At 54.9% G+C, this 14,297-nt stretch overlaps 1 protein-coding gene across 3 annotated transcripts in view; it reads right to left on the reverse strand.

Moving 5' to 3' along the window:
- Positions 1-14,297, reverse strand: part of TLN1 (talin 1) — a 31,899-nt gene that overhangs the window by 11,998 nt on the left and 5,604 nt on the right. For 2 of the 3 annotated variants that reach the window (XM_033858244.2, XM_033858243.2), the window contains exons 2-34: positions 13,532-13,699; positions 13,191-13,288; positions 12,797-12,926; positions 12,543-12,695; positions 12,136-12,278; positions 11,899-12,026; positions 11,113-11,173; positions 10,359-10,463; positions 9,876-10,031; positions 9,011-9,112; positions 8,764-8,840; positions 8,374-8,554; positions 8,086-8,199; positions 7,876-7,984; positions 7,492-7,700; positions 7,229-7,327; positions 6,774-6,824; positions 6,054-6,221; positions 5,569-5,863; positions 4,840-5,006; positions 3,870-3,998; positions 3,591-3,707; positions 3,375-3,488; positions 3,035-3,169; positions 2,741-2,869; positions 2,463-2,565; positions 2,117-2,325; positions 1,653-1,772; positions 1,250-1,447; positions 919-1,058; positions 648-741; positions 456-545; positions 219-341 (exon numbers count right to left, since the gene is read on the reverse strand). In XM_033858244.2, coding sequence (XP_033714135.1) covers positions 219-341; positions 456-545; positions 648-741; positions 919-1,058; positions 1,250-1,447; positions 1,653-1,772; positions 2,117-2,325; positions 2,463-2,565; positions 2,741-2,869; positions 3,035-3,169; positions 3,375-3,488; positions 3,591-3,707; positions 3,870-3,998; positions 4,840-5,006; positions 5,569-5,863; positions 6,054-6,221; positions 6,774-6,824; positions 7,229-7,327; positions 7,492-7,700; positions 7,876-7,984; positions 8,086-8,199; positions 8,374-8,554; positions 8,764-8,840; positions 9,011-9,112; positions 9,876-10,031; positions 10,359-10,463; positions 11,113-11,173; positions 11,899-12,026; positions 12,136-12,278; positions 12,543-12,695; positions 12,797-12,926; positions 13,191-13,288; positions 13,532-13,661 — 4,377 coding nt within the window. In that variant the 5' untranslated portion in view covers positions 13,662-13,699. The remainder of the gene's footprint in view (positions 1-218; positions 342-455; positions 546-647; positions 742-918; positions 1,059-1,249; positions 1,448-1,652; positions 1,773-2,116; positions 2,326-2,462; positions 2,566-2,740; positions 2,870-3,034; positions 3,170-3,374; positions 3,489-3,590; positions 3,708-3,869; positions 3,999-4,839; positions 5,007-5,568; positions 5,864-6,053; positions 6,222-6,773; positions 6,825-7,228; positions 7,328-7,491; positions 7,701-7,875; positions 7,985-8,085; positions 8,200-8,373; positions 8,555-8,763; positions 8,841-9,010; positions 9,113-9,875; positions 10,032-10,358; positions 10,464-11,112; positions 11,174-11,898; positions 12,027-12,135; positions 12,279-12,542; positions 12,696-12,796; positions 12,927-13,190; positions 13,289-13,531; positions 13,700-14,297) is intronic. The other variant, XM_033858245.2, reaches the window with a different exon arrangement.

A 14,297-nucleotide genomic window follows, 5' to 3' on the forward strand; every position in this document is an offset into this window, starting at 1 on the left:
TACCTCAAAGCACCAGGGCTCAGGGGTGACAGTGATCAGAATTGCTGGTGTTCTATGATTGCTGACAAATATCTCTACTTTAGGAGGGGGAAAGACCCCCGGTTTCCATACAGTTGGCTTTGCAAGCATAACTTTTTGAGTTTTCTGCATGTGTCAGGCTGCGAGGAGGTGGGGGAGGGGAAGCAGGGGCATTCCAGGGACCATCTCAGGAGCATAACCTGTGCAGCTGCCTCGGTGAAGCCGCAGAGGGCCTTGGAGGCTGTGGCAATGGCCTCCCCAAACTCTGGCAGGTTTCCGTTCTTGGCATTTTGGGAGATGCCAGTCATGGCCTCACCCAGTACCTGAGGAACACAGTGTGTCAAGAGAGTCAGAGCCTGTCCTCAGAGGGACAGAGCAGCCCCCGGTTAGTTCCATCTTCCTGTCCTCTGCCCTCCTGGGTTCCTGGGTGCACTTACCTTTGAGTTTTCCATGACACTGTCCAGGCAGCCAAAGTAGGACATGTCATTGATGGGCTGGACTGGGTTCTCTAGGAGTTCCCGGACCGTCTGTAGAGGGGGAGGGTGAAGTGAGATCCAAGACACCCCCCTCACCCTCCAACCAAGAACCCTTTCCTCAACCTCAACCCCATTTAGCCTGACAGGGCCCACCTCCAACTCCCGCAGGGCATTGTCACACTCTTTCTGCCCGGGCGCCTGCTGGGTGCACATGGTGATGAGCTGGTTGATGCTGTCAGTCACTGCCCTGGGAGGAAGTCAAGTGAATGAGCGCAAAGGTCATCATTTCTGCATCCTGTACGTGTAGGAAGTCTAGCCATTTCTCTTTTGCCTGGAACAACTCCTAAGCCAGGGACTTCTCATGAGATGTCCCCTCCCCAGTCTCTTCAACATTCTAGGGCTGGGCTTCCCAGCTCCCACGTACCGGGCAGCTGCAGCCAGCTGACTCTTGAGGTTGGGGGCTGCAGGGTCTGTGGACAGGGCTTTGGCGGCCAGGAGAAGTTTGCTTGAAGACATGGAGATGCCCTTCAAGTTGGACACAACCTGGGCGCGGTCCTCCTGGCTCTGTTGAAGGAAACAAGGTCAACACATTGTCCAGTCCTTTCTTATCTGTCTCTAAAAGGAATCTTCTGTCCCAGACACTCAAGTACTGCTAGAGACTGGGGAGGGGAGTGAGCCAGGAGCAGGTGAGGACTCTGTGGTCACAGAGATGCCTCTGATCTAACCCTCGAACAGGACCCAGTGCCTCTTCGTACCGGAGCCTGGCCTGCCATCTCCACACCAGCTTCCAGGAAGGTGCTGAAGTCCTGTCCGAATCGACCTGAGGCTCGAGCCAGGTCCTGAGGGGTTCCCCGAGAGGCCTGCACCAGTTCTGTGGCTGCCTGATTTAGCCCAGCAGCGGCTTCATTCAGGCGGCTCTGAGCTTCTTGAAAAGTCCCGGTGCTGGGGGGAAGCTGCAGGGTCAGAGACAAAGTCAGGTGCAAGAATGGGAAATGACGTGAGGGAGAGTCTGGTAGAGGAGCGCTGAGAGGTGGGCACAGAGCCTGGGGGCAATGAAAGGGGATACATCTGGGGAGTCAGGGTCAAGGAGAGGTCCAGAGGTAGAAGCTTGGAGTCCTTCATCCTCCCTGTGTTCCCCCCACACCCCTGTCCTCCTACCGAGTCACTCAGGAGTCGCTTGCTGGCATCTCCCACTGCTCTCAGGGCATTGTCCACATCTCGCTGACCAGGCAGGCAGCTGACACAGCGGTTCAGGGCCTGGGTCACTGCTTTGGCCACCTGAGGTGGGAAAGGAGACAGGGGTTGCCAAAATGGAAACAACTGGGAGATCCCCTCCTCCACCCATGGGAGACTCTGAAAGTGAAAGCAGAAAAGGGGTGTTTTAGCTGAATAGGCCAGGGTATCACGTTAGGGTATCAAGCGATGGTGACCAAACTTCCCCAAATGTGGCTTTCAGCTAGGCCCCTGCCTCAGTCTAGCTAAGACACTTCTACTAAGACTGAGAAGGAAGGGCGGAATCCAGAGAGGAGCTGCGGTGTCGATGAGACTCTTCCCCCGTCAGGGTGGGCCTTCTGATGGGATCTGGGGGAGAGGCAGGGAGCGGCCCTGTCCCAATACCTGACCTGCGCAAGCCGCTGCTGGCTCTCAGGGTCCCCTGGATGGCCAGCTGCCTTCTTCGCCTCCTCGATGAGGCTGCTGGCCTTATCCAGTACATCACTGGCTGTGTCAAGCACAATGGCTTGCACCGCAGGATCTGATGTCAGGGCAGCTACGCCCCTGGCGGCTTGGGCCAGTGACCGCAGCCCACCTGCCACATCCCGAGCTGCGATACCTGGGGAAACAAGGAGAGAGGAAGGAGGGGAAAAGGCACCGTCACTGCCAGGCCCTGATGCCGGTGGCTTCCTCCGTACAGCTCCCATTCCCCCATCCTCCTCACTACATGCCCCATTCCCAGCCCTGTCCACGTACCTGCGTAATTCTCATTGCCCTGGGCAACCTCCCCCAGCAGCTGGGCGATGGCGGAGCTCACTGCTTTGGTGCTGTTGCCCAGGTCCTGGGCACACTTCTCCATCTAGGGATGAAGGAGGAGACTCGGGATCAGGTGCAGGAGGAACTGGGAAGAGGGAACCTGAGCAGCTATTCAGGGACAGCTGGCAGTTTGAGTGAAGGTTCTGGGCAGCTCTGGGGCACGGGTGAGAAGGAAGACCTCAGGGTTTGAGAAAGAATGAGGTCTTTCGAATACCTACCGTCTCCCCAGGTAAGGGCTTAAGCTTGCCATCTCGAGCCGCTGCCTTCACTTCCTGCAGATCTCTCTCTAGATTCTGAACCACACTCAGAGCAGAATCCATCTCCAAAGGCCCACATGCTTCCTGAGCCTACAAAGATATGGGGGGCGGGGGGGGGGTTGAGGTGTAGGAGGTACACTGTGTCTCATTCACGCCTCAGGTTACACAATTACCCATTTTAGGATATTCTGAACAGATTCTCCATCATCCTAGGACTCCCCCCTCATCTTCCAAAAAGGTAGCCAGCTCCTATACCTTCTGGGCAGCGGTGCGGAGTTCAGCCAGCGCGGTGCCAAGGTTTTTAGCACACTGACTCAGCTGCATGGCCGATGCCTGGTCCTGAACTGTTGGCACTGAGGCCTTCGCGGCTGCCACCATCTTCCCACCTGGCTGTTGGGGAACAGGTAGGCAGATGAAGTGTACCATACGCCCTCTGGGCTTGGGTACAGGGACTGATGACGGTCAGGATGTGGTGAGCACTGGGGCTCAGTACTGGGAGAGAGGCTATTGGCAGAGATTTAAACTGATTAAATCTAAAGGTCTCATAGAAGAGTGGGAGGGGTCTGGTCTGAGTGGTGAGCGGAAGATGCCTTGCCTGCAGGAAGCTCTGGCTGGCAGCAATGAGGGCTAGCTGCGCACTGGGACTGTCAGGCTGGGCTTGGCTCCCTCGGACGCCCTGCACCAGCAGTGGAATCTGCTCTGCCACAGCCTGTAGGTGAAAATGTCATCAGGGCCACCTCTCCGCAGGCTGGGGGAAAGTCCCCCATCTTCCATGCCTCCTCCCGCCCCCACGCGCTTCCTGGCGTCTCACCTTGCAGCTCTGCATCAGCTGTGGCTGGGGGCCGGCAGAGGCCTTGGGGGTGGAGGCTGCATGTTGGGCCGCAGCGATGGTCTGTGTAGCTGAGGCTGCAGCCTGCTTGGCTGCGTGCTTTAAGGACAGAATAGTGAGGACGAGGCCCAGACATTCCTATACCCTGTCCCTGGCTTACCCTGCCCGTGCTATCCCCCAAGTAAACATCAGCGTCCCCGCACATCCCTCCCAGTTTCATTCCTCCTAGAGCACCTACACTGGCTTGGTTCCCGGCCTCACCTCCAGGCGCTGCACCAGCTTCTTCTTGATGGCATTCTGTGCAGCTGCGTTGGTCGCCATGCGGAGACCCTCAGCTGCCTCCCGCAGTCGCTGCTGCTGCTCCTCACTGTCAGGGTGGGCGGCTGCTCCCTGAGAGGTGGCGAGGGGACAGTTACCACCCTGCGTCCCTGTGGACCCTAAATAAGCTCTTCCCTGACCCCTCCAAACTCAGAGGTATTTTCCGGAAGTCATTTCTAACTACCCCCACTGAAAGGTAATCATAGTTGAGACGAGCTACCTCAGGCAGGCAAAAGGGGAGCCTACAGGGCTCTGGCTTCCGTCTGGGATGCTGAAATCCCTTTCTTGGGTAGAACTGTTTCTGCTTCCCCTCTCTGGGGAAGCAGCCGTATTTCTTCCCCCCTCCCCACAAAACACCACTAGCAAATGGGGGTGAGCAGGGCTCTCTGGGACAAGGATGCGGTTTAGAGCAGGGATCTCAGGGATACCAAAGCAGGGGCCCTGGTTACTCCTGCAGCCTGAAGAGCCCCAGAGCCCAGGGAGCCTGGGAATCTACTGGCTTCTTCCTGACAGTCCGCTGCACCCTTGTGTCCCTGTGTCCCACCGCCTTGTCTTTCTCTGTGCTGCTAGCAGCGGATCCCCTGGGACTGAATGCCCGCGTGCATTCACAGGAGACCAGGAAGCAGACAGGTGGTGGCAGCAAAGTAGGGCAAAGTAGGAACCGCAGGCCTTGGTCTTAGAGGAAGAAAAAGGGTACAGTTTCCTATCAGTCAGCAAGGACTCTGGGAGTCACACTGGCTGGAAGCCTGGCGCCATCCACTCACCGCCTAGGGGCGCATTTATTTCCTCAGTGCTCCTGTATTTGTTCTCTTGTATCTTCTGCTTTTCACCTCCCATAAGTGAGGGTGACTATCTGGACCCTTCTACCTCCCTACAGGGCCCAGTCTGGGGGTGTGCACAGAAGGCTCTCTACCTTGGCAGCCTCCACCATCTTGGCTGTGGCATCGGCCAGGATCTTAGCGGCGCTTAAGAGCTTGCGGGAATTCTCCAGATCACTCTCCCCCTCGGCATCAGCCTTGATGGCATTGACCAAGTCAGAGGTGGCTTGGGCTAGGATGCGGGCCTGTCGCACCATCTCACCTGAGAGCGTAGGCACAGTCAGCGAGGGGAGCCAGAGACACTGAGAGGGTGTTGGGGGTGGAGGAAAGTGGTACAGGCAAGGTGGGTAGGGCTTTTAGGGACAGTAAGGAGACACAGAAGTTCTTGAAGTGATTTCCCTGGAGTTACTGTTTCCTGGGTTTAGGATCTTGGAAAGGAACAGATTTCCTGGTGCGTTCTGATGGGAGGAGGGGCCGGGGGCAGTCTCCAAGGGGTATTCTCCGTAAGTAGTCTTTGAGAGGATGAGACTCTTTGTGAAGGATTTTGGGGGTTAGGGAGTAGAATGGGGATGGCTATCTCTTAATAATATCATTTTCCATCTATTTTTGTGTACACTTTGGTATGTTCTTTAAATACACCAAGGAAGGCAGAGTGGATATCATATTCCTGCTTTACAGATGGGGAACTGGAGATTTCAGAGATTAAACACCCAGCCCACTGTGCTGAGTGCTTGGTGGGGGGGTGATGGGTCTGCAAGGGAATTTCCAGTGGACTCGGGGAACCTCACTGGGATTCTCTGTCTTCCCAGGGGGGCTGTCCTTACCAGCATCACCCATGGAGCTGAAGATGTTCTCGGTGACAGTGAGGATGGTGTCAGTGGCCTGGTCATAGCGGCCAGCAGGCCCAGCCCCTGTGGCGTGGGCCCTCACGTGCTGCAGCAGCTCATTCAGGGCCTGGGTGACAGCTGTAGCCGCTGCTCCTACTCCCCGCAATAGCTGCCCATCCTCTGTGGCAGCCTGGGAGGCGGACACACAGCCCTCCACGGCTTTGGCCACTAGTCGTCCGGCCTCCACCAGCTGCTCTTGGCAGACAGGGGAGCTGATAGTAGGAGCCACCACCTGTGGGCAAAGTGAGTGTCAGAGATGTAGGCGAGGGAAAGGAGTCGTGAGGTAGGGGTGTCTGTGGTGTTCACAATAGTTATTAGGTTGGGTAGTGAGGCCTTGGGGGCCAAAGAGATAAAATGAGAGGCTCTTGTGTGTGTGGTAGCATCACTCCTAGGCACAGGCTGCAGCAACCTTTGGGGCTCACCTTGGTACAGGCCACCAGCTGGGAGGTGGACAGGGCACACTGTGTTGCTGCAGCAATAACCTGGGTCTGAAGCCCTGAGTCCTCTGTTCGCTGGGCCACACTCTTGGCCTTGAGGACCAAGGCAGCTGCAGCACTTGCCACGGCCTTGGCTAGCTGCATGAGCACCTCCTGTGAGAAAACAGCAGTCAGCATGGCCTGAGATCCAGCTTGGGATCCACGGACCCTTCTCAGAGGCATAAGCTGTTTCATTAGTCCCACCGACTCCAATCACAGAACAGTGTGCGCAGAAGCAACCAGAACCTACCCCAAGCCCCTGCCTCAAGCACCAAGTGGGACAGAACCCCCACCAAGGAACAAACCCACACCGAGAGAAACAGTGTCTACACCAAAGGGAGAAACGCATGAGGCGGATACACTCGGACGGCAATGGGGAGGGAGGGTGGGCAGCGCTGTTACAATGGGATGGAGGGAGGGGTCCCTCCCACCCCCAGCGTCTTTTCTCCATTTCTTCTCAATCTTGGTTGGAAGCAGTCACCCTGGAGTCTTGGGAACAAGTCCCTGTACTACCCTTCGGACCCCATTTTCTCAAGTCCTGCCTGGGCCGTGCCTCCCCAGCTCCCGTCATGTTCTGCTCCCCCAGGAGGCCAGGGGAGGGGGCAGAGCGAGTGTATGCGGCTCAGAGAGGACAAAGCTGGGAAGGCCCAGGCCAGAGGCCGTTACCGTGGGGGGATCGGGGGGAGATGGCACCCCAGCCCCTCTGGGCGCACAGATCTGCATGGGAAATCCAGGATGACAAGTCAGCTGAGGAGACGGGCATGGGGCGGGAAGGGGGAGCGAGAGGAACAGCGTCCTCTGGGTGTGTGGTCCACAGGACTGGAAGCGGGGGTTCAAGACGCCCTCAAGTTGGGGTGAGGGCTACATACGGGAAAGATGACAGGCAGCCAAAAACGTATCACCAATAAGGGCCAAGGGTGAACTAACAGGTTAAGTTTGGATTCAGGGGTTCTGAATTCTTATCCCCAAAAAAGGGACTGGGGGTTCCCAGTGTCATCCCTGGAAACAGAGGTTCAGGTTGGCTCTGAGGGGTCAATTTACAGTAGCAGGACAGCAGCTGGATTCAGGATCAGAGGTTACCTCCTAGAAGCTGGGGTCTGGGGGTCGGGTAAGTCACCAACCTGGAAGTGGGGGTCAGTATCACTTTCCCCAATTTGCTGCAACAGCTCCCCACTGGCCTGGCCCACGTTCCCAGCTGCTTGCAGCAGGTTCTGACGGGGCTGTGGAGAGTGAACACCGGTCAGAAGCTGCCTAATCCCTGCCCACATGTCCACGGGTCCTACACGCCCATGGGTCTCACCCTTCCATCCCGCAACATGGACCGCCCCCTTCTCCTTGGGCTCAAACCCTCCCCTCTCCCTAGTGCCAACCCCTGGCCCCTGACCTCGGCACTGGCCGGCTGGGCACTGCGCAGCAGTTCTGACACCGCCCCCGCCAGGCCCTTCGCTGCCTGCAGCAGGGGCCGGCCGCTGCCACCTTCGTCCTCCAGCAGGGCAGCCAGCAGCTTCACGCCACGGGACATCTCCGTCAGGTTGGAGGAGATTGTGGTGACTGCACAGCCCACTGCGGTGTAGTCTGTCTCGGCAGGGTCCCCTGGGGGGAGAAGGAAGAAGAGGAGGCCAGTCACAGGCAGTTAGTCACACACACGTCCTGAGAGAGACGTACACACGAAGTCCCTTCCGTGAGTCAAGGTGCAGTCACACTCACGCTTGCACATGCTCGCCCTCCCCTCCGCCACCGCACACAGAGGGCTGGGCATCCGGCCTACCTGCTGTCAGGTTCACCACGGAGGCAGTACCGGCTGTGATGGCGTCTACCTGGGAGTGGATTTCATGCTTTGATTCATCCATCTTGTTCTTACGCCAGGCCTTCGAGGCCTGAGAGATAAGAGGAACAAACCTCAGGACCTGCTCTGCTGCAGTTAACCCCAACCCTGCTCCTTGGAGTCCCAGCTTCAGCACCTCCGTCCCATACTCACAGCATCCTGGCCCAGAGGGGGCAGAGTGTCAAAGTCATCCAGAGTGGCCTGGGCAGCCTGCACAGCTTGCATGCTGGAGTTGATGGTTCCAGTGAGTGCCTGCTGGGCTGACGTCTATGAGTCAAAGAGAGAAGTAACAGGGAACATTTAGAGGAGAGAGAAGGCAAAAGAGAGCCTGAGGCCGAGAAGGAGACAAATAAGGACACGGGAAAGACTGCCGAACTCCTGGCTAGGCCCAGCCAAGGGAGGCTAGGCCCGGAATCATGGCGGCAGTGGGGGCACTCTTACCAAAGGAGGCATGTGTCCTCGGTGCATCTGGCCACTGGTAATCTGCTGCTGGGCAGGTGGCATGCTGCCCACCTGGAAATTTTCAGGACCAGAGGCTCCGGAGCGCATGATGGCTGGCAGGGCCACGGAGCCATGCTCCACCTTCCCCACCCGGTTACACTGCTGCTGAAGGACTGTTGACCTAGAGAGGGGACGTACGGGGAGCACTCCGAGGACCTCCTCCTCTCATCCCTTCCCACCCCGCTCTACAGCCTCCGCACGTCCTGTGGTCTGGGCGGTGCGTGAGGTCTCACCACAGCCTGCGGCTGGTTAGAGGCATCCTAAGGACTCCCCACCTCCCACAGTCCTTGGGGGTCCTGCCTTGCCTTCCCTGCCCAGTTCCCCTCGTACTTCTTGGGGGACACTGAGTCCTCCAGCATAGTAGACTCCTCGTCTCCTTCCAGTCCAAAGTGATCCTTGCTTTTTTTCTGTAGGGAGAAAAAAAGAACAAGAGTTAAAGAAGAGGGAAGTGGGAAAGGCAGCCTTTTCATTCCGCAGTCAGCCATTCCGGAACTTGGGTTCCCCTTTCTAAAGGACCGGCTTGGGGACAAGGTAAGGGAGGAGAAGGAGAAGAAGGTCGGGGTCAGGCAGTGCTCACCTTCTTAAGGATGATATCGATGTAGCCAGCAATGAGCTGTGCGATCTGCTCCCCCTCGGTTGTCTGCACCGAGTAGTAGCCATCTTGGTAGTCCCCGAAATCCTAGGGGGACAAGGTGGGGACTCAGTGGGAAAGCCTGAATCCACCCAGGATGGGAAAGGGTGGGGCGGGAGCCCAAGGTTGAGCTGATGAGGGGCGCTTCCCCGCCCCGTGCCAAGAGCCTCTAGGACAACAGCCTTTCTTTAATCTCCTATTTCTTTATTCTCCTTGGAGGGAAATATTTTATTTCCGAGGAGTGCTCTTTATGCTACAGTTTCAAATGCGTGGCATTTAGGAAATCCCTCTTCTCTCACCCTGAATTGGGAGGACACATTTATCATTTATCATTAAATGACCATAGTTAAGGATTAGTACTAGTACCCAAAATGGAAAAACCACCTTTACTAATTTCCCTTCTCAGTGGAGCACTTCCTCAAGGTGGGATCAGTTTTCAATTCATAATGCCAAAACATAAAGCTAGAGGAGGAAACTACTGTAAATAGCTGTTGCTGAAAGAGGGGAGGCTTATTTTTCTTTCTGTCACCTTTTTCTTCCCTCTTCCCAAGTTTCCTGTGATCTCAGCTTGCTGGTTACAGTTTTGTTCCGTTGATTTAAAAAAAAATGTTTCATTTAAGCTTTCCTCATTCTCCAGGAGAGTTTCCCCTCTATTCTAATCTCCACGTTCCTGCAATAGTTCCAAAGTTTTCCTCTTTTCTGGAGTTGCATTCAGTGCACCTACCCCTGAGCAGGGGTGCGGGGGAGACCTCTGTGGCTGCCCCTTCTCTGAAAACTCCAAAGCCCTTTCTCCCCCGAGACCCCAGCTCACCAGGGTGAAGCTCTTGGGAGAGGCAGCCCAGCGTTTGATGTTGGTGAGGTTCCACTCCTGGATCACCTCTTTGGTCTTCTCGTCCACTCGCATCACACACTCCTTAGTGATGCCCAGAAGCCTGGGCACCAACTTGTTTTTTCCTTTCATCTTTTCCTGTAGGGCAGAGGTTGTCATTGGTGTTATTGGTCAGGGGATGAGATCCAGACCACAGTGGGGTGCCGAGGTGGGCAGGGGTGAACCAGGGTGTCTATGGATGGACCTGGGACAAGGCTATGTTAGGATAAAGGGAAAGGGAAGGAAAATGCAGGGTAAGGAGGGAAGTGATGGTGGAGAACTGACAAAGGGGCAAGTTTTCACACGGAAGAGAATGAGATTCTTGGGGAACAACGGGAAATGTGACTGGGGGCAGGGTTAGAGGCTCAGAGAGGAAAGGGTAAGAGTGGAAGTAAGGGCGGGCAGAGAGAAGTATCTGTAACCCACCTTGACCAGGAAGAAGGAGACGCCGTACGTCTTGAGGGAACGGGCTAGCTTCACATAGCGTACCTTGGCCTCGATCTCACTCATCTGTCCACAGTTCTTGTGTGCCTTCGAGTATGAAATGGGGAAACATTTAGCAAAATGTGGGGAGGATGATATCGCAGATGAGGAGTTAAGTTGGGATGTGAACTATGATGGGAGAGCATGATGGGAACAGAGGAAAAGTTAGGGGGATGCAGACTATAAAAAATGAGAAGGTGAGGGGATGGGGCTGATAAAGCATATGCAGAAGCAATTATTCAAGAAGCGAGGGATACAGTTAAGGAACTTGCAGACATTCTGTAGACGTGAATGGATGGTTAGGAAGTAGAAGGTCAAATACAAGGCCTTTTGGGCTGAGGATTCAAAGAGTGGGGATAACACCTTCCGTCTGTACGAAGATATATACTCTTCACAGTAATTTAGGCATACTACCTCGTTTGATTCCCCTATCAATCCTACTCAGGGAAGATAGTTATCCCATGTTAGAGGAAAAGAAAACAAGATTACTGAACTGAGTTCCACAGCAGATGCAGTGTGCAGGTGGAGACCAGAAGCCCAGGTCTTCTGCTTTCTCGGTGCAGGAGGGGTGGGAGAACAGCTTGGAGGGTGGAAGCAAGGTAGGGGTGATAAGGAGGGGGCGGGGGTCCATTTAGTCAGTAGGATTAAGCAGCAAAGCTCCCGGGTCATCCCAAACACTTTCCCCATCCCCATTCACCTGGAAGATCTTACGCTCTCCCTTCTGCTTCACATACTCCTTGGGCAGGAAGTCCTTCAGGCTACACCAGAAAAGGGAGGGTCAGCATGTAGTGGACAGCATCAGGGCTATGTGGGCCATGGACTGTGGGCCTAGGGTTGTAAGGAGATGTCTAGGAGAGTATTATCTTTGGGGAGAAAGAAGACTCAAGGGACTAGAGTCTGGATTGTCCCTGAAATCGAGATGACTTCGTACTAACTCTTGAATACAGCCTGTGTCCCTCCTTACAGGGAAAGAGACTAAGGGAACTTGAGTCGGAGGCTCATTCCTTCAGGAAAAGAGGGTCGAGAGCACAATTTTAGGGGACCAAGGGCAGAAGGAGCTCACGAGAAGGATCACCATGCTTGTAGGAAGCTGAGAAAGCCACACCAAACTGTAGATATTCTGAGAAACACCAGTGGATGAGACCTGTGAGACTTTGGAAATCTGATGTTCCCTGTGACGAAAATGTACTTTCCCTCTGGCTATTGCAGTACAATTCTTCAGAGCATCTCAGGAAATTTACATGCTCACTTCAGAGGTAGGGGGCAGGGGCAGGGATTCTGGACTACATTTATATTCCACATGAGGCCAGGGAGGAGACAAATGGACGATGGACGCTGAAAAGGTACCCACATGGGTCAGACCCTGGGACCTGAGAAGAGGAAACAGGGGAGAAGGACTGGGATGGAGACAGGCCCGTTGTGCTGGGGCCACAGTGGCAGGGAGTCCTGGGCCCTGCCAGGGTATGGGATGAGGGTCACTCACTCGAGGAAACCAGCCTTGTGCTTCTGCTCATTGTGGGGCCCAAACTGGATCTGGCATTGGAAGCCAGCGAACTCACAGGCCTTGTCGAAGGAGACAGGGTGGGAGCCATTCAGGATGTCATCTCGTGCCTGCAGAGCACAGCGAAAGGAGGCGAATGTTGTCTGGGGTACAGAGATACCCCCACTGCGCTTCTGCCTCTCTCCCTACCACCCCATGCCAGGCAAGTCCTTTCCCTACCTGCACATAGAGAAGGTTCAGCTGGACAGGGTCCCGGGAGTCCACATTCTGGTCTGAGTAGAAGAACTTCCTCCGGAGCAGAAGCGTCTCGTGCTCCTCCACTCCCTGTTCCCTCAGCGTCCGGCCATGGTCCAGCCAGTTCACTGGGACACAGAGGGTCCCCTCAATGTCTAGCCCCTAGAGCCCCTATGCCATCTAATCTCTGGCTTTTTGTTTGTTTCTTCATTTCCTACCCTCTCTCACTAATATGTTAAGTTCCGTGAGTGTAGGACTTTGTTTTACTACAGATGCATCCCCAGTGTTTAAACAGTGCCTTGCAAAAGCAAGTATTCAGTAAATAACACAGAAACGGCTGCCCCTGCCACCCTGCTTGTTTAGAATGCCCTCTTCTGTCCCTTTCTGCTTACGCTCGTCATCTGTGTGCAATTTCTGCTTTAGTTTCTCCATCTTCTTTTCATCTCGCAGCAGCGTCTTGTCCTTTCGTAAGGTCCCTGTCACCTCCTCCTTCTTCTCTTCCATGAGCTCTCGAACCAGTGAATATTCATCATGGTTGGTGATGCCTGGGGGAGGGGGTGGGTTGGCAGCATCCCAGGCACTGCAGCCAGGTCTTCCGGCAGAGCTGGGGCCTCCCCCTGCACCTCCGGCCCCACTAGCCCCTTACCAATGCGGGCACAGATGGTCATGAGCATGTCAGTGACGGTCTTAGAGTCATCCACCATGACAGTCTTCACAGTGCCATCCAGCATACGGATCTTCAAGGGCCTCTGTTTCTTCCTGTACTCCATGGTGTCCTATTGGGGCAGGAATAGGAGGCAAGGGCCCACTTTAAGCTAAAGGTATTACTTCCTTTTCAGGCAGCCAGAGGCGGAAGGAAAGTAGATTACTAAAAGGAAGACTATGGTGGCTCGCTCGAAAGCAGGGTATTATGACTGCCTGTAATAGAAAGAAGGCATGGGGGAGGTCAGAGACAACAGATGCGGGTGCTGAAAATAGGAAGTGGAAGGAGGGAAGTGATGGAAGAGGATATTGGTGGTCCTTGATGAAGTCATACTCACCCCATTTCGGAGCATGTAGTAATCCAAAGCTTTCCCGGCCTCCAGCCATATACCCTTTTTGGGGTCATCGTCTGACAGAAATAGCCCAAAGTCGCTGGCTAAAAGAGAGGATGGATCACCTCAGACTTATAAGGACCCCAATGTGGCTGAATGGCTGCACCACTGCCCCTTATTATTTTCTCAGTGATCTGGGGCCTAAAGGGGAGGGAGGGAACCAAGGAGCACAGACCTGAGAGATGAAAAGCCTTGGGGGACAAGAAAGTCATCCCCCAAGGCCAAGAGCCTGGGAATGAGAAGGGACCGAGGACTCCCGCCCCAGCCATCTGGGTCGTCAGACTCACGAGGGCCAGACAGGGCCTCTGGGATCCGCTCACGGATGATGCGACAGGCGTCATACACCATGGTAGACGGCTCGAACTGCATCGTCTTTACCACATTCCCAATGCTGATCTTCAGCGAAAGTGCAACCATGGTGGCGGCTTCTCCTCTCCAGCCTGGCTATACCTGACCTGTGGCATCAGGGCATTAGAATACACCCTTGTTGGAGGAGAGGAGGCCCCCCAGATGGAGGCCCAGGAAAGGGAGTCACCAAAGCAGATAGCGGTGAAGTTGGTTTTGTTTTATTTAATAATTTTAAAGAATGAAAGATGAGTTGTATCAGATGGGTGCCTAAGGTGTCTAAGACATCTGAAGGAGAGGCTGATCTGCAAGGTACAAAAGCAGGTCTGAAACGCAGTGTTACCCGAGGACACTGCCCCGCCCCCAGCACTGGAATCTGTGCCTCCCTTTTTTCTTCCAAGTGTTTGTCTCTCACCCTTGTCCCTGCTCACCTCCTTTCCCAGCCCCGCCTCTGCCCTGTTTTCATCCTTCCTGGTTCAGTCTTCTTCCCTCTTTGTCTCTTACTATACCCTGCTGGCTTCTTCCTGTCTGGAATTTTCAGAGCTCTGCCCTGACTCATCATATGATCTTCCCTCTCACAGCTTTAGCCTCCTCCTCTGCAGAATGAAGACGTTATATTAGATAATCCCCAAGGGCTCTTGAGACCTGCAAACACTGTCTCTAGCTAGTTCGGCAGGGAGGCCAAACACTTGCTGTTCAATCCATCCA

This window comes from Tursiops truncatus, chromosome 6 (genome assembly GCF_011762595.2).
Source record: "Tursiops truncatus isolate mTurTru1 chromosome 6, mTurTru1.mat.Y, whole genome shotgun sequence".
Classification (NCBI taxonomy): Eukaryota; Metazoa; Chordata; class Mammalia; order Artiodactyla; family Delphinidae; genus Tursiops; species Tursiops truncatus.